The 21,744-nt window shown below is 35.0% G+C and overlaps 3 protein-coding genes across 7 annotated transcripts; all 3 read left to right on the top strand.

The window, feature by feature from the left end:
• The first annotated feature begins 250 nt into the window (after positions 1–250).
• On the top strand, positions 251–6,048 carry LOC108226355 (farnesylcysteine lyase). The gene is made up of 5 exons (XM_064080523.1): positions 251–928; positions 2,467–2,640; positions 3,680–4,039; positions 4,136–4,311; positions 5,582–6,048. Exons 1-5 carry the CDS (start codon positions 443–445, stop codon positions 5,847–5,849), a joined length of 1,464 nt encoding a protein of 487 aa, XP_063936593.1. The 5' UTR covers positions 251–442; the 3' UTR covers positions 5,850–6,048.
• Positions 6,049–6,984: 936 nt separating this feature from the next.
• On the top strand, positions 6,985–20,482 carry LOC108225495 (uncharacterized). Of its 5 annotated transcripts, none has more exons than XM_017400374.2 (19): positions 6,985–7,732; positions 8,643–10,712; positions 11,980–12,052; positions 13,070–13,113; positions 14,091–14,133; positions 14,278–14,322; positions 14,398–14,556; positions 15,972–16,040; positions 16,282–16,326; positions 16,488–16,567; positions 16,730–16,794; positions 16,878–16,944; positions 17,047–17,160; positions 17,328–17,401; positions 18,344–18,441; positions 18,517–18,558; positions 18,660–18,740; positions 18,823–18,876; positions 20,088–20,482. In XM_017400374.2, exons 2-19 carry the CDS (start codon positions 10,618–10,620, stop codon positions 20,148–20,150), a joined length of 1,311 nt encoding a protein of 436 aa, XP_017255863.1. In that variant the 5' UTR covers positions 6,985–7,732; positions 8,643–10,617; the 3' UTR covers positions 20,151–20,482. The 5 variants fall into 5 exon arrangements, with proteins under 5 accessions (XP_017255863.1, XP_017255862.1, XP_017255864.1 ...); XM_017400373.2 differs by having other exon boundaries at positions 7,026–7,732; positions 18,517–18,576; positions 20,088–20,479; XM_017400375.2 differs by lacking the exon at positions 14,278–14,322 and having other exon boundaries at positions 7,030–7,732; positions 18,517–18,576; positions 20,088–20,478.
• Positions 7,425–9,273, top strand: LOC108224974 (putative F-box/LRR-repeat protein 23). The gene is made up of 2 exons (XM_017399750.2): positions 7,425–7,732; positions 8,643–9,273. Exons 1-2 carry the CDS (start codon positions 7,425–7,427, stop codon positions 9,271–9,273), a joined length of 939 nt encoding a protein of 312 aa, XP_017255239.2.
• Positions 20,483–21,744: the final 1,262 nt, after the last annotated feature.

The following is a 21,744-nucleotide window of genomic DNA, read 5'->3' as shown; positions in this document are numbered from 1 at the left end:
CGGATCGAGGGAGCATACAGATACGAAAAATTATTAAATTTTATCTAATATAAAAATTATAGTGTGTATTTTATTTATATAGAAAAAATACTGTGTGCCAGTAACCTGTACTCCAGAGAATACTGCCTGGATCGAGGGAGCATACAAATACGAAAAATTATTAAATTTTATTTAATATAAAAATTATAGTGCGTAAGACTGTATTCTATCTATATAGAAAAAACCAAAAATAAAAAATGACTTTCATTCTAAAAAAAGATTTTTGAAATAAATAATAAATCATTTTTCTCTCAACGGTCAACGACCCAGCAACATCTCTTGTAGTCTTGTGCCACTTTTAGCTACCGAAGCCCACAGCCCAACTCTCACACACCTCTCCGATCAACACCTCACTCACACTACCAGTCCAGCGGGAAAACCCTCCGGCGATCAAGTTCCGGCCATGTCCGCCGTACCTCCCACCCTCTCTCTTCTATTCATCCTCCTCACTCTCTCTCCTATAACCTCTTCACACTCTCCCACAACCTGCATAATCGGCAGCGGCATCGGCGGCGCCTCCGTCGCGCACTTCCTCCGTCACTACTCCCACTCCGGCCCTATCCACATCTTCGAGCGAAACGACGTCGTCGGCGGCCGCATGGCCACTGTGACGATCGCCGGCGACACGTTCGAGGCCGGCGCCTCGATTCTCCACCCGAAGAATTACCACGCGGTGAATTACACAAAACTGTTGAAGCTGAAAGCGAAGAGCGATGAGTCTGATGAGTCGGTGTCGCTGGGAATTTGGAACGGGAAGGAATTTGTTTTTAAGACGATTGAGATTAGTTCTAGGTTTTCGATTATTCGGAGTATCGTAGGGTTCGTTAATTCAGTGCGAATGCTGGTTCGGTATGGCTTTGCGCTCTTCAAAATGAATCAGTTTGTCGAGGTTAGTTAGGAGCTCCGTTGTTTAGTATGAAATAATTTGATATCAAGAGTATTGCCTACTTTCGTGTTTCGGTTTTAGGTAGAATCTAGCAATACAGAGTTGAATTTTTTTGGTGGCAATTATAGCATACCTTAATGTAGAGTATGCATATAAGTCATGTGCATTAGTGCAAATGAATATACCATAGTAATATCATTTTGAGATAAAGTTAAATTGTGGACCAAATTAGTGTCTTAAGTTGGTGCATGTTTAAAAGTGGAGTGTTGCTTAACAACCCTATTTCCTTGCAATTGATGGACTATAGAAGTACATTATACTAAATGTGCATTAAATTAAACTTGGCGTGTTACTGTGCCCCGCTTGGAAGTGAGGTCTAGGGTAAATTGATAGGCCTTAGGTTGTGTTGGGTTGGGGTGACTGAATCGGGAAGGAATGGAATGAACTCTGAACTATATTATGAACAATTGTTTAAAAATTTCATTCATTCCCCCATTCCATTCCTTACATCAATAAACTAGAGTTCACAACCCCATTTTTAGAAGAAATGCCCCATTCCCTCCATATACCTAATTTGTTCTCAAATCTCATCATAGCACTGTTGCAGGTATTCAATTTTTTTCTTCAAAACTTTGATGGTGTGTCAGAGACAGATTCACAAAAAGTTTGGATAATGCAGTTCAGACTTGTATTTTTACCATTTCCGGCATACTGCCACGCTAGTCTCTGAAGTACTAGACATGCTCTTCTAGAATGTTAGGGGGACATTTATCTCTATATACATCGCATTTGTATTTGTTTTATACTCCTATTCCTATTAAATTATCACATTTCCATGATGATTTGACAATTTCATCCTTAACTTAAGTAGTAAAGTCAATGTTAAAGATTGGCAAAAAATTAAAAAATATTTCCTTCGTTCCTTATTTTTAGTCCATTTGACTTTTTTTTTTTACGGAAATTGAGGTAAATAGAAACATTGATACATCATTTATTTGTGATTCCTGTTTTTAAATGAAAATATAAATTTAAACTTAATTTAAAAAAATAATATGAAAAAAATAAATTTGTAAGAGGCGATGGAAGAAATATAAGCGATATATTGTTTAAAGTATTCTTTGTTTTATTTGTATTGGTTTCTATGCAATTGAAGCGCTATCCATGCATTACATGTGAATTTATGTAGTCATATGGTCAACGTTTATGCTAATATAATTGAAATTTCATGCTAACCTATTATAGAATTGTGGGTTGTAATATCTCGGAATGCCATCAGCTGTTCAAAATTGGGTCTCTTCCCGTGTAGACTGATAAACAATTTTGTTTTCGTTTTAGAGAACTGGTATTTATCTCACAGTTTATGTGCAAAGTTTAATGAAGCCAATAATCTTCTATATTCGCTGTTTATCTTCGTGCATGAAATAGTATTAACCTGTTTCTGTATACTTGTTATGAGTATATTTATTTATACCATATATACATATATGTCCCAGTTTGAACTAAATCTTTGTACTTTGGTCTTGCATGTGATTACAATGAAGGTTACTGTGGATAGCTTCTTAAAGTATTATCAAGCATTGGAATCTAGGCCAATTTTTGGAACTGTGGAGGAAATGCTTAAATGGGCAGGTTTATACAATTTAACTACTAGGACATTGCACGAGGAATTGACTGATGCTGGATTGTCTTCTTTACTGATTGACGAGCTTGCTACAGTAAGTATTCTTCTTGTTAATTATACAAAGTTATGTGAATAATTGTCTATTGTGTTCAATTGAAGCGCATAGTATTTTTCTTGAAGTGGTGGTCCTGTAGTAACTAGGTATCTGCAGTATTCAACTATAGTTGTGCAGATTCTTGCCTTAAATATTACTGACCATTTGACAGTTTTTTATTGTGTGTTTGGCTGTGCACGCGTGGCGGGCACATATGTGTGTTTGTGTGTGCACATGCACTCACCAGACAGTGATACGGTATGTGCGCGTGGTGGGCACATATGTGTGTTTCTGTGTGCACATGCACTCACCAGACAGTGATACGGTATAAGGCGTGAGTGTTTGTTTTGATCTATAAACAAAGAAAACTGGAGCTGCCCTTGTCTGACATATACAGAGCAGTTCTGTAATGCCTGAATTAAAATTATTGTGTTATTTTTCTTAAATGCCACAGTGTCTTGTATTGTATTGTTATGCACTCTGAAGGGGTTTAATTTTTGTGGTCCTAGTCGGGTGGTACTCAAGATTATGTTTCTGGTCCTCTGTCAGACATATATAACTGGAAGTTACTGAAGGTCAAGTAAAGAGTATGCATTATTTAATCAAAAGATGTATAACGTAAGGGGTACGCCTGCTCTATGTTCTCATATTGCAGCAAGTCAGTAGTTTATAGAAGTCTGGAGTCTGTAATTCATATTTACTTCCTAGGCAGTAATTGGATACACAATCAAAATGGGAAACAAATTTACCTTCTCTTTCTCTTTGTCTGCACTCTTAACTGTTCTGTCAATATATCATTTATCATTTCTTTGTTACTAAATTTTTTTCTTGAATTAACTTCAGTCGGCCCATAATAGTGTTTTGATGCCTTGGACAGGACGAAGGGTGTTCGTTTCTCAATATGAATATATTTCATTAGTTCTTCATATATTACACTGTTGCTATCTAAATTAGGAACTGTAAATATCTGGCTTGTATATCTAATATCTCCATTCATAATTTCATCCGTATTTTTACTTGATCATATGCTGTTGCGCAGGTTATCACAAGAATTAACTATGGTCAGAGTGTTAGCATAAGCGGACTTGCTGGTGCAGTTTCCTTGGCAGGGTCTGGTGGTGGGTTGTGGGCAGTTGAAGGAGGAAATTGGCAAATGGCTGCCGGATTGATAAATCGTTCAGATGTTGCATTGCATATGAGTGAAGAAATAGAATCTATTTCTTACACCAGAAGTGCTTATGAACTCAATTCAACAAGAGGGAACAGTTACAAGTGTGATGTAACTGTGGTTGCTACTCCATTGGATGAGCTTGATATATCTTTTAACCCTGTGATTTCGATTCCTGATAGGAAGTTGCAGCATACTCATGCAACTTTTATTAGGGGGCTCTGGAATCCTGTGAGTATCTAGTCTCTAATTTATATTATATTATACTATTCCTCATAGGATGGACCTTTATGTTTTTATTCTTATATGGATGACTTTCTTGACTAGGCATATTTTGGCTTCAATTATGTAACTGATATTCCAGAATTGGTGGGGACAATAGAGAGTTCAGATCTCCCATTCACATGCATTTCTATACTCAAGAAACACAGTGAGAAAGATATGACCTACAAAATGTTTTCTCGGCAACCAATGACAGATGTGTTACTGGATCAAATTTTTAGGTAATATCTCTATATGTTGCTAATAAAAACCTGATTTTTCACTATGAGAGATATGCTTTCTTTGCATGCTGTAGCTTGAACAAATGCTGGACCTGCATAACCAAGGATATATTCTTGTCAATTAACTAGATTAAACCTATTTCACTGAAATCCAGTTACAACTTAACTATATCCTGTATACTCTTGAATTTATTACCCCCAAACACCGAAAAAATGAGCTTGTAGGAAAGAAATTTGAAGGAATCCGGAATACTCACTAGTCACTACAATTTATGAACAAGATCAGATAGCTAGACCATACTGGTTTATCATCCCGGAAAAAAGACTAATTGAGAATCTTAGCACTGAGAAAATTTAATACCGTATTGTTTTTTTAAAGAACCATGCAAGCTTTACGAGGTCGAACAATTTTCATATCAAATTCGAAGGAGAATTGGCTTTTAGTGGAAGAACAATCGGATACATTGTGGCTCAAGTGATATCTAGGTTTTGGCCATTGTAGAATGCTATAAACTCTTCAGCCTTTTTCTACTTCTGGGCCAGCATGATGTGTAATGATCATTCTTTTTGTTTGTTGGCACTGTTCATTCTCTTGAGAATACTTCTGTGCATGTTGTCGCTCTAGGTAAATGTGTAGCAATCCCCTCTTGTTAGTTCTTTTGGACATTGAAAATCAGTAATAATGGAGCAAAATACAAGCTGCAATTAAGGAGGTTACGTTCACCAACCAATCTAATCTTTCTAGCAGCAAGGTTTTACAACCACATCTCAAAATCGAAATGGCGGCTCTCATTAATGTATAAATATTGCAATTTAGTAAGGTCGCACAATGATTATAATGAGATTCAGAGATTTGTATGTAGGAAATAGCAAAAGATTGTGGCCAATCTTTAGGCGACAATCTTTAGCGAACTACCTAATCAAGCTTTCGAGTTGTACTTTAGAAGTACTATGCCTTCTACTATTTTCGACTTTCTGTTGGAGTAATTTTTCTTTTTTTGCTTGCTAATTCTTTATAATGAATTTGCTATCAGCAAAGACACATGAAAATGTTCTTCTTAAGCTACTTGGTATGAAGTATTTTGAAGCTTGGTTAGAAGATGCATAAAATAGCTATTTGTTCACGCCCTTTTAATAGTTTTTTTATTATATTAGCAACCTATAAAAACCCGATTTGTATGCATTTATCATGGTCGAATCTGTATTGCTGAATATTTATATTTTGCCATCTTACTAGATGCTAATACATGTCACTTTCTTCCTTTTGCAGTGCGAGGAATGAGACAATTCGGATAGACTGGGGGGCATACCCTCATTACCACTCTCCTGAGAAGTTTGCACCTTTTATGCTCGACGATATACATTTGTACTATGTCAATGCTTTTGAAAACGCGGCCAGCACAATGGAAACAAGTGCTGTTGCAGCTGAGAATATAGCACGGCTGATCATATCGAGATCTTCAAGCAAGCCGCTTTCTATTTCATCAGACCCTGCAACTTCTGGTTCCATAATATCTGAACTTCACTCAGATCTGTGAGTGCCTGTCAGTTCTGCTATACAGAAGTGTGAGGACATGTATGTATAATCTTGTATGAAATAACTTCCTGTGTTTGCTTGTATTTTTGTAATTTATGGTGCATTTGTAAATATCAATTCCGCTGCGGATTAACGGTATATGTCTGAAAGTACAAGGATTGGGAAAATGTTGTCAATTCTATTTGATTAGGGTCTGTCTACTTTTAAGGTTGTACGTGCCAGATGTGTACTAGTGTATCTGAATTTCTGCGGTCAGACAATTACAAAAATCGAATTGGAAGATAAACCTGCTCCCCTGGGGAAGACAATTACAAAAATCGAATTGGAAGATAAACCTGCTCCCCTGGGGCGTATCCAGTAAGAGGCATGAGAATATTTGTATCTCCTAATTTTTTTACCATTCAAAATTTTATAAAATTATAAAAGTGTTTTCACAAAATTTAAAAATATATAAATATTTTTCAAAATTTTAGAATCCGAGAAGGCCAGAACTGACTTTGAAAGCAAAGAAACCCGGCAACATATATCTAGATGCTCGCTCGGTCATTTGCTATCTCCTCAGAAGCCCATTTATAGTTTTATTTCTATCCTTATCCGTCTCAAACTATTTCTTTATTTTGCTGTTTTTCTCATATAAATTCTAATCTGAAAATTAAAGATCATCATATATGTGTGTGAATGGAAAAACGAAGAGCTTATTGCACTTTGTAACCCCATATTTTGGCTCATTAGCAAATCAGACCCCATACTTTGAAACGTGGTAGTTTGTAACCCTAAGTTTCGATTAGCTTTCAGTTTGTAACTCTGGCCCACACATCCGTTAAAAACAGCCGTTAACTTTAACTGTTTGAGAGGTAACAGTGTGTATATTAGTTTCTAACAGCTATTTTACCCTCTGTGACCCCTCAAAGTTTATGTATTATATTTTGAAATTATTTTTGAACACACAATGATGTAAAAAAATTTAAATAATTTTTAAAAATATGTGTTTATTTTAAAATAAGTCGCATCGTTTATGTAAAAAAAAATTCAGATTATAAATCTAAATATATATTTTAAATATTTTTACATCATTGTGTGTGTTCAGAAATAATTTTAAAATATAATAAATAAACTTTGAGGGGGCACGGGGTAAAGTAGCTGTTAAAAACTAATATACGCACGGTTACCTCTCAAATAGTTAAATTTAACGGTTGTTTTTAACAGATTTGGGGGTCAGGGTTACAAATTGAAAGCTAATTGAAACTTAGGGTTACAAACTGTCACGTTTCAAAGTGTGTGGTCTAATTTGCTAATGAGCCAAAATCTGTGGTTACAAAGTGCAATAAGCTCAAAAATGAACGAGCAAACGAAAGAAATCCAGGCGGTATGATAAAATCCAGCAATTGATGTTACGTAACGTATAACTGAACATCGTCATGTATTTGCTCACAAACCCTAGAACCCAACAATCATCTTTATCCCTTTACTCTGTTAAGGCGGTTCCATGGCCTAGAAAGCTTAGAAGAAAAAAAACCACCAAGTGTTCGACAGAATGCCTCACCGAACAAAACCCTCCAAGCCCAGCACAGAAACCATGGGCATGGATCAAAGAAACTGGTTAGATCTTCCTGATGATGTTACAACAAACATACTCGATAGGTTGAGCGTAGTTGAGATTCTTGAGAACGCACAGAAGGTGTGCACTGCGTGGCGTAAAATCTGCAAAGACCCGGCTATGTGGAGAGTTATCGACATGGAAAATCTTCAAGGTTTGGCTAACCCTCGTGCACTTGAGAAGATGTGTATGAATGTGATTGATCGGAGTCAAGGCCAGCTTGTTGATTTAAGCATCGAACATTTTCCTACTGATGATTTGATTGAATTCCTCGCTCAAGGCGAAAGGTATGGGCTCCTGTTTCGTGTGTTTCATCAAGATTTTGTGTCTGTTTTTGTTATTAGAAATTTATTTGATTTTGATTTCTTGGATTTTATGTTGTGCACTTGTTGTTAGGGTTTATTGTTAGTAATTGAACTGATGATGTAGGATTCGGATTTGTGATAGTGTGGTGGTATGTTTTCTCGTTTACTCTCTCTAGGTTATAGAAAGGTTGAGATAAACTTTTGATATGATAAAATTGTACAAGGAGATATTATATCACATTAGTTTGTAATGGTCATATGTCGTTTTCTATTAAATTTACATTTGTACGTAATGGTCATATGTCGTTTTCTGTTAAATTAGTACTTACAGTTGTACGGAATGGTCATATGTCGTTTTCTGTTTAATTTAACACAGGTGAGGTTGTCGTGAGATACAAAAGGTAAACCTAGGATAGTCAACACGTTTTATAAATATGATTTGTTCTTTCTTGACGGGTATATTTGTAAAGAGAGATTAACCTTTGGATATGAATATTATAATTTTATATTCAAAACAACCATTCGATAACCAAATTTAATCCTTGAATAATACTAGGATTGTTTATAGTAGTTATTTGAGAATTACCTAATCCAACTCTCTCCACGGGATGTTATAAATCCCCGGGGAGTTGAAATATAAAGTGATGACGTTTTGTACTTGGGATAACTTGAAGGATCAAGTTTAAGATAAATGGTCCAAGTGATAGCCATATGTTTTTAATGAAAATGGTTCTCACTTTAATTATCGTCGTTCAGTCCTTTCCGCTAGGTTGAGGCTGCTTATATGATGTTAACAGTATTGTGTGTGTGTCTGTTGTGTATCCCAGCATCATCCCCTCCTTGATAGTTGTCCATCATAGTATTGCTCTGTTTTATGTTATGTTCGTAACAGATCAAGTCAGCTCAGGCGTCTTCAAATTTCATATTGCTATGGTTCGTTGCATAAATCTTGGAATGACTTATTTAGAAAGGCTCCGATGCTGGAGGAAATTGCTCTTACTTTCACTACTATTTCGGAGGAGACTGTTGCAGAAATTAGTCGATGTTGTCCCATGCTCAAGTCATTCACATATAACAATCATGGTTGGAGGCATAGCATAGGGATGGATGCTGCAGATGACTTTGTTATATCTGTTGCAAAAGGCATGCCGCAGTTACTCCACCTACAGCTCACTGGCAATGAAATGTCAAACAAGGGTTTACAGGCGATTCTGGATGGTTGTCCTAACCTTCAGTCCCTTGATCTACGTGGATGCTTCAGCATTAAACTTTACGACAGTTGTGGAAAGCTATGTAAGGAACGAATCAAGAACTTGAGGCTCCCCCGTGACTCTATGATAGGCCACAAAGTTGCACCCTACGATAGTGAAGATGAGTATGAAGATTATCTCTGGGATGGTTATGTTGGGCTTTATGACGATCTTTTGGATGATGTTGGTGGTGGCTTTGATGATGATGATGGTGGCTTTGGACCTTTTGGTGGTTTTGCTGATGGCGTTGCAGATTATTACCATCTCCTCTGAAACAAAGCTTAAAGCTTAAGCTTAAAGCTTAAGCTTAAAGCTGTGTTATCTGCAACTCTGCCCTAGCAGTTCTCTTGTTATAAGCCACCATGTTAACTTTGCTTAAATTTTCCTTTTAAAACTCATGTGAAGACAGTGTTTTCCTATGTATCCCTTTGTTTTGTTCAGTCTTTAGTTTCTGAATTCTGAATCGGAAGTGAAAGGATTTGAGTCCATCTTTTGTTGGTATTTTATTTCTCAAGTGGAATTCTTAAGTGGGCTTATTACTGTTTTATTAGAAAAAAGTGTTTTACTAGTGCAAACGTTTAACCAACACATTGTTTCCCAGCCGTTGGATCGATGATCCGACGGCTGAGATAAAAGAATTTTTTTCCCGTATTTCGCGCTTTGTTTTCCGCGGATATTGGGCCTTCCGCACATAATTTACGCGGACACTGCTGTCCACCCGCATTTATTTTGCTCTAGCTCTTCTAATTATAGTTTACTAACTTGATGAGTTTTCAGGGATCGTCAGTGCTGATAGATGCTGGGGATAGCTTAGATTCTAACAAGTGACACATAATGAACTATTGTATATTAAGTTGTCTCTACAAGATCAAGGAAGTTTGAAATTTTGTGTATGAAATTACCATCTATTGAGTTATCGCTATGATTTTAAGAGATATCGATCCCTCTTTTGTGACATGTTCATGCAAAAGCCCATTACCCTGTTTGGGGATTAGGGGTTAGCGACTATCTGTTCGTGGATTGAATTTTTTTGGCTAGTGGATTGAATTAGCGGTTTCTTGTAAAACTGGTTGGTAAATAGTTGTTGGATTAGTTTTTTATGACAAATACTAAAACCTCTAACCCAATAAGCTCCTCAAAGTAGCTTTTTGAGCCCAAACCTCAGCGGATTGAAATGGCCAAACCTCTGAAACACCCCGAACCTCTAATTTTACCCCAAACCTCTAACTTCCAAACACGGCCATTGGTTTATTCTTTCGTAGCACTTACACGTCGAACAGATTTGAAATGGCTTCAAGTATCCTATTACATTTTTGTGTTTATCCTTCCATCACACTAGCATGTAGTAATTTCGTTAACCAATTCTAGTTAACTTTAATGTCATATAAATTCTGATAAAGAGTTATGGATATTAATGTCAAATTTAAATGTATGCTCATGCGCATTTTGTATAAACGTCATTCCGTGCTAAAGATGTCAATACTCTAGATAGTTCTAAAACCGACCTCACGATTATCGTATTTTGTATAAACATTTGTGCGTGCTAAAAACCCGATATTCTTATTATATATTTTGTACCATTTGAGGCATTTTGAAACCCCCCAAAAAAATTGAAAGATGTCTAAAAGTGATGAAGAAGCAGAGCTCCGGAGAAAGCAAGAAGAAGCTCTCGAAGTCAAATCTCTCCGCCAGATCATCAGCACCTATCTCAAGTATCTTTCTCAACACTGCACTATATATATCTATATACCTGTGTGACTGTGTCAATTTATCTTTATGAACATGGTTTAATTATCAAAGAAGATCAACTTAGTGTTTAAGCCCTCTAGGGTTTTTCGTATGTTGTGAAATTAGTCGTCGAAGAATGTTGATGCGTCGAATAAATAATTGTATGATTTGATGATATAAATGATTAATTTGCTTAGTTGAATGTGTTGCGGAATTGCTATTGCTTGCATATGGAATCAATTTTGTGTAATTCGGTTATACTATTAGAATCGGAATAATTTACCTTACGGGGGTTTTATACTGTTAGATTCGGAATAATTTACCTTACAGATTTTATTGTTACCGCATCTATATGCTGCTCTTGCCTGCATTGGTGTTGTACAGAGCAAGTCATAATCATTTAACTTAACTAGATTGATAGTCTCATTATAATATCAAGGGTTAGTTAAAGGATATATGTGTTGCCATGCCAAAGTCTCGTTTTTTTTTTTTTTGGAACTATTTTTCCCTTTGGTTTGGTTTTGACAACTATGGGTTTATGTCTTCGTGACATCAAATATATATGTACTCCCTCCGGGCTTTGGTCCATTTTATAGATCGTTTGACTTTTTTCTTGTGTATTTTCCATGAGTCTTGACTTGATAGTTAATTATGATATTTTTAAATTTTCATTTTTCTGAATAAAACATACATATTAAACTTTTATCCAAAAAATAAATTTAAAACTAGTAATTTTCACTATCGAGACAAGACTCGTAGAGATGCATAGAAAAATTCAAACGTCTTATAAAATAGAGCAGAGGGAGTACTTGTGTTTTATGGTGTTGTTATCATAATTATCAAGCCTGTATTGATGGTGTGTGTTAATTATATTCGATGCTTTTCATTTACCCTGTATTTTTTTTTCTGTAAAATATTCTCTTGCCATTCTATATTAGCTCTACTAATTTATTTGCGTGTGTCAATGTTTCAATTGTCATTTTAGCTGTATACAATAGAATTACTTGAACTATCTAACACAACAGTACGTACATTACAAGGAATTTGACAAAGTATCAATTCGATTAAAATACAAATTTATTTTAGACTTCATAATATCCAAATTACATTTTGACTGTCTATTTTGGAGCTTGTACTTGTTGCTGTTAGACTAGGCTTGTTCTATTTTAACATCCTTACTAAAATAGATTGCCCGGTGGTACTTATAATCGCTTCTAATCTTTATTTTATTCTATTGCATAACAAATATAGTTATCGAAAGGCTGCAGATGAGGGCGTTAAAAGGTATGAAAGATCTTTTAGAAGGCTTGAACCATCCCATAAGGTAAATAATCTTTCTTGTAACGTTCTCCCAATGCTATATCTGTACATGCATCTTACTAAAAACTTGCTTGGTCTTTTTGCATGTTTTATGTTTTCTTTGAAGCACTAGTTCATGTATTTACTATCCCATTTTTCATATTGTAAAGCCTTTCTATACTTAATTATATATATAAACAAAATATTAGTTTGCATTATACATGCTAGTGTTAGTTTGTATGTTAATGACTAAAGATTGAATTTATTTCTTGAAAAAAAAAGGTTGAATTTATTTAGCTGGTGAATATCGAATGTCTTATATTCTACCTTTCTACCCTTCCCACAACCGCCTCGCTCTGCCTCATACTATTGGATGTGGGTCCTCCTAGGCATCTCTCAAAAAATCTCATACTATTGGAGTTGTTATGACTGCTTATATTATAGCTTTTTGTCCTTCCCACAATCGATGTAGGTCCCTCTTCACACATCGGGGGCATCTCCCAAAAGGCCTTCATACTATTGGACTTGTGGACTTGTTCAGACTTCTTATATTCTAGCTTTCTGCCCTATTGCCAGTCTCCCTTCACACATCTGGGACATCTCCCATAAAGCCTCATTCACACATCGGGCTCGACGCCTGTCGAATACTACCTCCTGGTGTGCGATCCAGCTCCCCTTAGGCCCACCCATACAAGACGTCCACAATAATATGATATTGTCCACTTTGGGCCGAGCCGGCACGTGTTTGTTTTTGGGCATCTCCTAAAAGGCCTCATACAGTTCTGACTGTTTATATGCCCCTCTCACAACTGATGTGGGACAACTCCTAACAGTATCCAGATTTGCCACTTGACAGATTACTTATGTGAACAATTGATATTGTATGTAATTGCTTTAACAACATATCTGAAATATTTGCACACCGTGTATAAACATATTTCACTCTTTAAAGTTTGGGTAAAATTAGAGTGATTGTCGAGCAAATTTTTAATGCACATTTGCTTTGACCACTTCTCTCCCTGACCCTTTGATGCTTTTGTAGGCTCTCCTGTCCCACCTTCCTTTAAAATATCGAAGTCTAAGAAGGTACTTTTTTCTTTTTGAATATTTTCTTGCATTATGAATATTGAGAGCATGCAATGTTTAATCTTTATAGCTTCATGGTAGTAGAGTTGAATTGCATTTTCTTATTTTATGTTTATCAGCCAAACACTTCAATGGTTATGATGATATCTATTTATTGTTAGGTATTTCTGGTCCTCTGGTAGGTTCTTGTTTGTTTGGTGTAAGTTTTCGCTTATTTTAGAATCAAGCTATTCAAGCTTGAAAATTTGTCATGAATTTTGTGTCACTCTGACAATGTGCGGGTATATCTGGTTCATGGACTCATTGCCAACACGAGACATGATCCAAGGGAAAAAAAGTTGATCCATATTTTAAAAAGAAGTATATGACACCTGAAAATGTTAAATACAAATCGAATTATAAGCATTTTTGAGGATTCTATGTGTTCTACTCCAATAGTTTAGATAGCATACAGTAGATAGCATTTTGGCGCTTAAATCTATTATGTACTTAGAACTATGTAATGATCAAGTTTATTATAGAAGTTCTGCCCACATCCAATATAAAGATTGTGTGAATAAAACATTTGGGAAATTTCTTAGACTGTGCGGCACTGTTACGCATGTCTTGCATATTTTTCATAATGCCAAGTTGCCAATTTACTGTCACGATGACATGTAGAAAAGTCGTCTGACAACTCGTGAGATGATGAGTCATTCTTAAAAGACTGCAAATATTTATAAATTTTATATGCACACACACAGTTATTATACTTAATGTAAAATACAACAATAAATTAAAAAATAAAAATAAAATGCAGATATAACATAGATAAAAACATTTGTAGACATTGATTTTGGTAATTAGTATCAGTAGATTGACTAGGTTCTGGTACTACAAATGTACCAACAAAATATTGTTTGTAAATATGTATTGTGGTGTGGTTTTGTACAGAATAGGTAGACTTGACACTGACGTTGGCGTTTTTCCACATGCAGGTGTATAGCTAAGAATTCTTATTTTATATACGAAATGCTAAAGGTAATACTTTTAGTCCCTTTTGTTTTGATTACTATAACTTGGTAGTATATTGTGATCTCCATCATATATCATTTATCCGTTTACTTCTTTGTATGCTTGTCACTTACGCCACAAGACTCACTCGATGATATTGATTGTCTGAAGATGTATATTCCTTCCGTACCTGTCCTGAACCTGATGAATAATTCAGTTGAGTAGTTCGTGGCATAATTTCATTGAGTCGTTTATCAAGCCATTATAGGGTTTAAGTTTATTGTTTGGCAGGCATTTCAACCTCCAATAGATTTGAGCAAAGACCTTGACATTGGTGAACAAGATTCCCAGAATACCAGTGAAACCGAAAATTCTTCTTGGGGGTCTGCATCAGGATGCGATGAGGCTATCAGCGGAGATGAGGGGAGCGGAGTATCCAGATCCCCTAAGGTAATTGCTTTTGTTATATATTTGGCCATCATATGTAGCAGGATAAGAAACCTGGGCTTTATTTTAGGTCTACCACTGAGAGTCATCATGTAGTGGAGGGTGTTACCAAAGCAGATAAAGCTGGTAGCAACAGTGTTAAGATTCAGGAAACTTCATATTCTAATGCAGACTCCAAAAATAAGTGTGATTGCCCCCCAAAAAAATAATAAATATATAAAAATTAATGATCTAGTCCTTGAGTAAATCAATAATCAATAAACTAGAATAATTTAAGAAATGACGACTTGGAACTTCTCCCAGTTCTTGAGGACTGATTTTGGGTGGTAACCTACCTCGACCCCATTGCCTTATGGTGGTAGCAGTCTAGTTCAATAACTTTATTTGAAAAAAAAGGTAAATAATATATGGCCAGGCTATTTGTATTTTTTTCATGGGTGATAAAGATCTTTTTCCTGTCGGTTCTCTATTCCGAGGGTAGTTCATTCGGTTTGTTTCTTATTACTTAGGTATAAACAGTTTTATGTCCTGTAGTTGTACAAGTGGTCTTGATTTTCTATGGATGCAATATTCCAAAAATAGTTACACAGTTATTTTTTGCAGTTCATTGGCATTACATGCTAGAAACTAATTTGCCAGAATTGCTTTTAATTGCAAAGTTTTTACTTAATGATCTGCTCAGCTACGGCACAAAAATAAAATTGAAATGTGGGCAGTTTGTTAATTTTAAAAATGGAAGGCTTCTTATTATTAACTTAAAGATATTGTTTTCATACTCAACCGCCTTCCTGAAAATTATGTTCATCAGGATTAACATCACCAGCTTCTTCAGTGATTTGCCATTTCTTCGTCTTTGGTTTTTTCCTCTAGGCCATCTGCTTCTCTACATAGGTTGGCATGGTAAACTTTTTTTTTTTTTTTAATAACATCTTTCTGTGGAATTTCGCACCAACCATCCTCACTTACCCAGAAAATCAATATTTGCATTGGGTGGCAGCTAGGTGTGAATGAATCTCCTCTGTTTTGGTGTCTGTTCTGCCTTTACCATGGCAAACTGTCTGCAACATTAAATTGACACTGATGACCAACAGAATTTGGTATCTGTGTGGGTGGGAACAGCAGTTGCATAATCGAAATTGGGTTCTTATGATTATTTTTTTTACTTGAAACATGTTTTGTTGATGTGTTCAGCCTAGATTGATCGAGTAGTGAACACTTTTAATTAAATAATTGTGGGTGTGGGTGCTTAAATTATAATCTACAGATGTTTGATGCGGTCGTTCACCAAAATGTTCTTACTTTAAAGTTGGGATTCACTGATGAAATGTTTCAAAAGAGAAGTTAAACTATTTTTCTGGTTATTGATTGTCCATATGCTGGTTTCTGAAACTATTGCATTAATTCTTGTATAATTTTAGGTGTCTTCATCTCCTGATTGGTTGGATCCATCATTCCAGTTGCATGTTCCTCTAGCTGATGTGGACAAGGTATGTTCTTGTAAAGTTGGGGAATCGTTTTGCACTCAACTTCGAAGTTCAAGGATATTTTATGTTTCTTGTGAAAATAAATGTTTATCACAATAGTTACTCTCATAATCTGTAAGGGTGAAGTCAAAGTGATTGAGATGGATTTTTCCCGTTACTATCCCTTTGATTTGATTCATCTTTCTATTGTTGTCAAATTTATCTGGTTTCTTATTTCCATCACCTGTGTTAATATTTTTGTCAGGTTCAATTTGTTATAAGAAATATTGTAAGAGATTGGGCTGCAGAGGTATTCATTAGTTCTTGCTGTTTCGATTATTCTATCTTGAATTTCAAGGTTTTTATTGCTAATGGTTAAATTAAACCCCCAATACAAAACAAGCCCATTAAAAGATTATTAAAAGGTAAAGAATAAGTTCATGATGTTTATTGACTGCTGATTGAATGCAGGGACAACAAGAACGTGACCAGTGCTATAAGCCTATTCTTGAAGAGCTTAAATTACAATTTCCTAACCGTAGTAAAAGGAGGTATCACTTTACCTTGTTGCCTTTAAGTTAGGTCTGCAAGTGCTGCTACAAGCATGTCGTTATCACAGTGCTAGTGGACCTCTCATACCTTTTCAATACAATCTCCTTGATGTTTTATGTTTGTTATTTAAGAACTAAATTCTCAAAAAAAAAAATTATTAGCCCTCCTGCATGTTTAGTTCCTGGTGCTGGACTTGGTAGACTGGCTTTGGAAATTTCCCGTCTTGGTATGTTTCTGATACAGACACATATATTGTGAGGTTGTATTGTCCATTTAGAAGTTATCTGACATATCAATCTAATCACCAAGGTTTTGCAAGCCAAGGAAATGAATTTTCATACTATATGATGATCTGCTCAAGTTTTATTCTTAACCAGTAAGATTATCATGCAAGTTCTTTATCAATTTGATCTGTTCCTTGTCTCTTCCACAGTAAAGTTGATCATTCTAACATTTTTAATTTTAATTATTTATTTAGAACTGAAAGGGCTAATGAATGGACTATCTATCCTTGGATTCATAGCAACTGCAACTCACTTTCTGACAGTGACCAGCTTCGGCCTGTTTCGATACCAGATATTCACCCAGCCAGGTATGCACTTACTATTTATGTTGCTATCAATAATGTTTTTGGCTTAGGTTGTCTTCAGATGAATACCTATAAACCAATCAAAGTGATTTTTAAAACTTATTACAACTACAATTGCTGCTGGAGCGCCTTATTGTTCTAGATGTCATTCTACTAATCTTTTAAAACAGCGCAGGAATAACTGAAGGTTTTTCCATGTGTGGAGGTGATTTTGTCGAAGTTTACAGTGATCCAAGCCAACTGGGTAGGTTTTTGAAACTGATGCAGCTAAGATACACTGTTTTAGTTATATCTTTAATATTCAGTCTGTGTAGAGCCTAGACACCAGAATCATTATAACTGATTGCTTAGATAGATTAGTGCTTATATCCTTGTGCAATTTTTAACCCATACAACATAGTCCCATGAAGTTGGAGTTTAAAGAATTGTTCAGAGCGCAAAACCTATGAAGTCCTATGTATAACTTAAAAAACCACTTTGGCGAAGCTATGACCAACCTAAAACACAACATCCATTGGATCATTTTTCTTGTAATTTTTGAGACAAGGCTTCTTATGCTAAATATCAGAAGGAGAGATTTCGGGTTTCACAGGGAAGTAGCTATGGCCAACCTAAGACACAATGTCCATTATATCATTTTTTTGGTAATTTTTGATACGAGGCTTTTTATGGTGTAATTTCAAAAGGAGAGTTTTCAGGTTTCACAGAGAAGTACACGAGTCTAAAAAAGGTATAATAAGGAAGAAAATTCAAAAAATAATTGTAGGAAGGTTTATGTTACACCCTTCAGAGTTGGGACCAGAGTATAATGTACTTCAGATACAGTATTGTGTATGTTGTGTGGGCCTATCTAATCGGATTATACAAAAAATGTGAGATCACCCATGGGGGTTCCCCTTCACAGTTTCTCTAAATCTCTCTCATCTATCATGTAGTTCTTTATCTCTTTTTTTCTAGATCTAGTTAATATAATTCTAGTTGAGGGTGTATTATATCTTGATATACAACGAGGAAATTCAAGATATTAATTTCTGGACGTTGGTGTTGTATTTTCTCTTCTTGACCCGATTTACCACTTAGAGTCGCCAAAGATACACATGATATGCTAATCATAGTTTTTCTCTTTGTAATTATTACAAATGAACCATGTTTTGCTACTCAAAAGGCTTTTGTTCTGTGTATGCAGGGGCCTGGGATGCAGTTGTAACCTGTTTCTTTCTTGATACAGCGAGCAACGTTGTTGAATATATTGAAGTGATTTCAAAAATTCTAAAAGAGGGTGCTGTAAGTACTACAAATTGTTGTTGGCTGCACTCATATTTACAGTGTTCACAAATATCTAAACTAATTGCTTGACAGGTTTGGATAAACTTGGGTCCCCTGCTTTATCACTTTGCGGATGTATGTAGTCAAGACGATGTATGTTTATATTATATAAGCATATGCTCTAATATCACGTTCTTCTATTATATAAGCAAATGGTCATATATCATGTTCTGCAGGCTGGAGATACTGTTATGTCAATTGAACTTAGCTTGGAAGACGTGAAAAAAGCTGCTCTTCATTATGGATTTCAGTTGGAGGTAACGTCAATTTGCACAAGCTAGACTCTGTTGCATATCATTTGTGAAAAGGTCTTTACATTTTTTTAATTATCTGCGACAGAAAGAACAGACAATTCAGACCACATATGCTACAAATCCTCGGTCGATGATGCATGTAAGCTTCTCAACTTGTCCATGCATCTGTGTACTGTTGTCTTTATTAGTTTTATTTACAACTGTGTACAAGCTATATATGTAATATATCGACTTCTGGTAATGCAATGGAACTCATTAAGAACATAGGCAGATTTAGTTCAAAATGGGAATGTGACTCACACTATTGCTACAGTACTAGTGGAAATCTATATAAAGATTAACTACCATCAGATATACTTTTTTTCAGATGAATTGAGCTTTTGTAGTTACATAGTGAATAAGGAAATTGTACTAGTATTAGGTTGGCAGCAGAGAAGTTACCCGTATCCCGCCTATTTAGAGTAAAGTAACCTAGTAAGACGATTGAGAAGCTTACCAGTATCAATTATTGATAGACTTTTGGTGGAGGTAGCACACAAGAGATGCTGTAAGTCTGCATTGGCTTAAGAGTTGTCTTATTCTAGGGTGGCTACTGGCTAAAAACCTTTGGTGCATATAATATAGGGAATGAGCTTTCTAAGCAAGAGGGTAAGTAGGATTTAGACAGTGTCTAAGGTGAGTAGCAAGAGGGTAAGTAGGATTTAAACGAAATGTTGGATTTAAAAGAAATGTTTATAACATATGTTTCAGTCCCAACATAATAGGAATTAATGCCTATTTACATGGTTGTAGAAATCGTGAATCGGAACTAATCGGTTGACTTATCGATTCAGGATTTATCGGAGATTTTCTCGATAAATCAAGAATTTCTAGTCAGATTGGAGTGTAATCGGTAAATCAGTAAAATATTTTTTAAGGATTAACCGGGGATCTTTAGAACAGTGTCTATTTACCTCAAAAACAATACATATGGGCTCAAATTACTCATTTTCGGGAATTCGGCCCTATACTTTTCCAAATGTTATTTTCAGAACAGTTTTCTTTTTTTTAATTTCCTGAGCAATTTGTATTGGAGTTGCATGCTTCACGTGCATTTTGGCTTGCTTGAAGTTTGGCTGTAAAGCTATAAACTAAAATCTACTGCGTAATCTCAAAAATTTAATGAATTTTTGGCAAAAAAGTATGTCAAACAGAGAACCTAGATCCATTTCGAGAGGGTTTTTATATTTCTTTTTCACATGTTGGGATTTTCATGTCAAGAACCTGCAACATTTTATTTTCTTTAGTTTACACCTGATTTTCTTTCGAAGTCATCTGGTGAAGTAATTATAACCTGTCTTCTGCTTGCAGAACCAGTACCACAGTGTATTTTGGACGATGCGAAAGGGAGCGGGGGCAAAGCTGCTTCCTTGATCAAGGCTAAATTGCTCTAGATTAGTATCAGATTGGAATGTGTTTGCTGGAGACTTTTGGTGCAAGTTAATTGCAGTGTTGGCTCAGCTGATGACCACTGTGTTGAATGCTAAGCCTGTAGATTAACAATCTTAATAGGTTATTTGCACAAATAATCTGAATAAAAACAGACCAAAACTATAATTAGTCTGACTTCTCTTTCCTTTCTCCTTTCTGTTTATAACAGAATACATTAGGGGAGAGTACTTTTTCTGAGGGAAAAGTTTAGACCAAAAATAAGTCTGACTCCTCTTTTTTTTTTTTTTTTGATGGTTAGCAACAGGGTTGAAGATTTCATATTCGGTTTGATGCTTATTTTCTTAAACCTTGATTATGCTAATTCTTTAGCTTTAACAAGAGTTTCGGAATTTTGATAATTATTTTAATATGAATAAAAATTTAAAATTTTGTTTATAAAAAATTTAGAAAATAAGTTATGAAAGTTTATTTTATATATTCTAAAATACTTGTCGAATAATGTAAAAAAAGATTTAATAGATATGGAGGTGAAATTTTCGGGATCCAAGTATTATTAGACATTAGTTACTCCGAAAAAGGAGAAAACAATGGGGAAAAGTTTCAATTACTTGTAAATACATAAATAAATAAATATATATATATATATATATATATATATATATATATATATATAGAGAGAGAGAGAGAGAGAGAGAGAGAGAGAGAGAGAGAGAGAGAGAGAGAGAGAGAGAGAGAGAGAGAGAGAGAGATAAGTTCTATGGAGTAAAAAAAAATTGGAGTATTGGAGTACAAAGTTTGATAAAATGTAATCTAGTCATCTAAATTTTAATTTTTTTGGTCCAATAATATTTGTAAATATTTGACAACCTGCACATTATGTTCTGCAACATAAACATCGTGATCAAATGGTAGAATAATTATTTTTATAAATCATAGGACTCTATGTTCTGCAATATAACTAATAAGCAGAACAATAATCTTAATACTTGTTAAAGTTGAAAGATATTAATGATTAATTGACAATTATGTGCAAGACAACTTATAAAAGATAGACATGTTCTACAACCACAGTTGGATATGTTATATTATCCAACCAACCCATTTTTAACCCTCGAAATAGATAATCAACGGTCAGATTGAATGACTTCCACTATATAATATAGCGTATACGCTATATAATTATCTTAATTTGTACTTAGGGTTTTTCGCCTACGACTAAAAAAATCTGAACCTACGCTATATTATATAGAGTAAGTACAGATAGACCAACACTGCATCACATGTTCCCTCTGAGATATAATATAGCGTATTATCTTAGCTCTCTGCAGGTACAGTTTTAGATGTTCAATTTTAGATGTTCAATGTCTTGAACATCTTAATTAATTTTAGATGTACTATCACGTCCTAGTCTGCTACTTCTTATGGATTTCACACTCCACATTTACAGGACTCTATTAAACCTACTGAAGCTTCCGGAGTTGGAAGAAGTTTGAAGAAGATAATAAAAATTAAAATCTTATTTGTTAATATGAAAAAAATAAAATATCTAAAACAAATATTCATAAATATAAATAAG

Source organism: Daucus carota, chromosome 6 (genome assembly GCF_001625215.2).
Source record: "Daucus carota subsp. sativus chromosome 6, DH1 v3.0, whole genome shotgun sequence".
Taxonomy (NCBI): Eukaryota; Viridiplantae; Streptophyta; class Magnoliopsida; order Apiales; family Apiaceae; genus Daucus; species Daucus carota.
The sequence above is the reverse complement of the archived record's forward strand: the minus strand, read 5'-3'. Positions and strand labels throughout refer to the sequence as shown.

Bases quoted from the DNA above. Each gene is read 5' to 3' on its own strand.
- LOC108224974 (XM_017399750.2), top strand. From the start codon at position 7,425: ATGGGCATGGATCAAAGAAACTGGTTAGATCTTCCTGATGATGTTACA. The intron at 7,733-8,642 runs GTATGGGCTCCT...TGTTCGTAACAG, and splicing joins TTCCTCGCTCAAGGCGAAAG to ATCAAGTCAGCTCAGGCGTC.
- LOC108225495 (XM_017400373.2), top strand. From the start codon at position 10,618: ATGTCTAAAAGTGATGAAGAAGCAGAGCTCCGGAGAAAGCAAGAAGAA. The intron at 14,557-15,971 runs GTAATTGCTTTT...GTATAATTTTAG, and splicing joins GAGTATCCAGATCCCCTAAG to GTGTCTTCATCTCCTGATTG. The intron at 18,577-18,659 runs GTATGTTTATAT...CATGTTCTGCAG, and splicing joins ATGTATGTAGTCAAGACGAT to GCTGGAGATACTGTTATGTC.
- LOC108226355 (XM_064080523.1), top strand. From the start codon at position 443: ATGTCCGCCGTACCTCCCACCCTCTCTCTTCTATTCATCCTCCTCACT. The intron at 929-2,466 runs GTTAGTTAGGAG...ATTACAATGAAG, and splicing joins AAATGAATCAGTTTGTCGAG to GTTACTGTGGATAGCTTCTT. The intron at 2,641-3,679 runs GTAAGTATTCTT...GCTGTTGCGCAG, and splicing joins TGATTGACGAGCTTGCTACA to GTTATCACAAGAATTAACTA.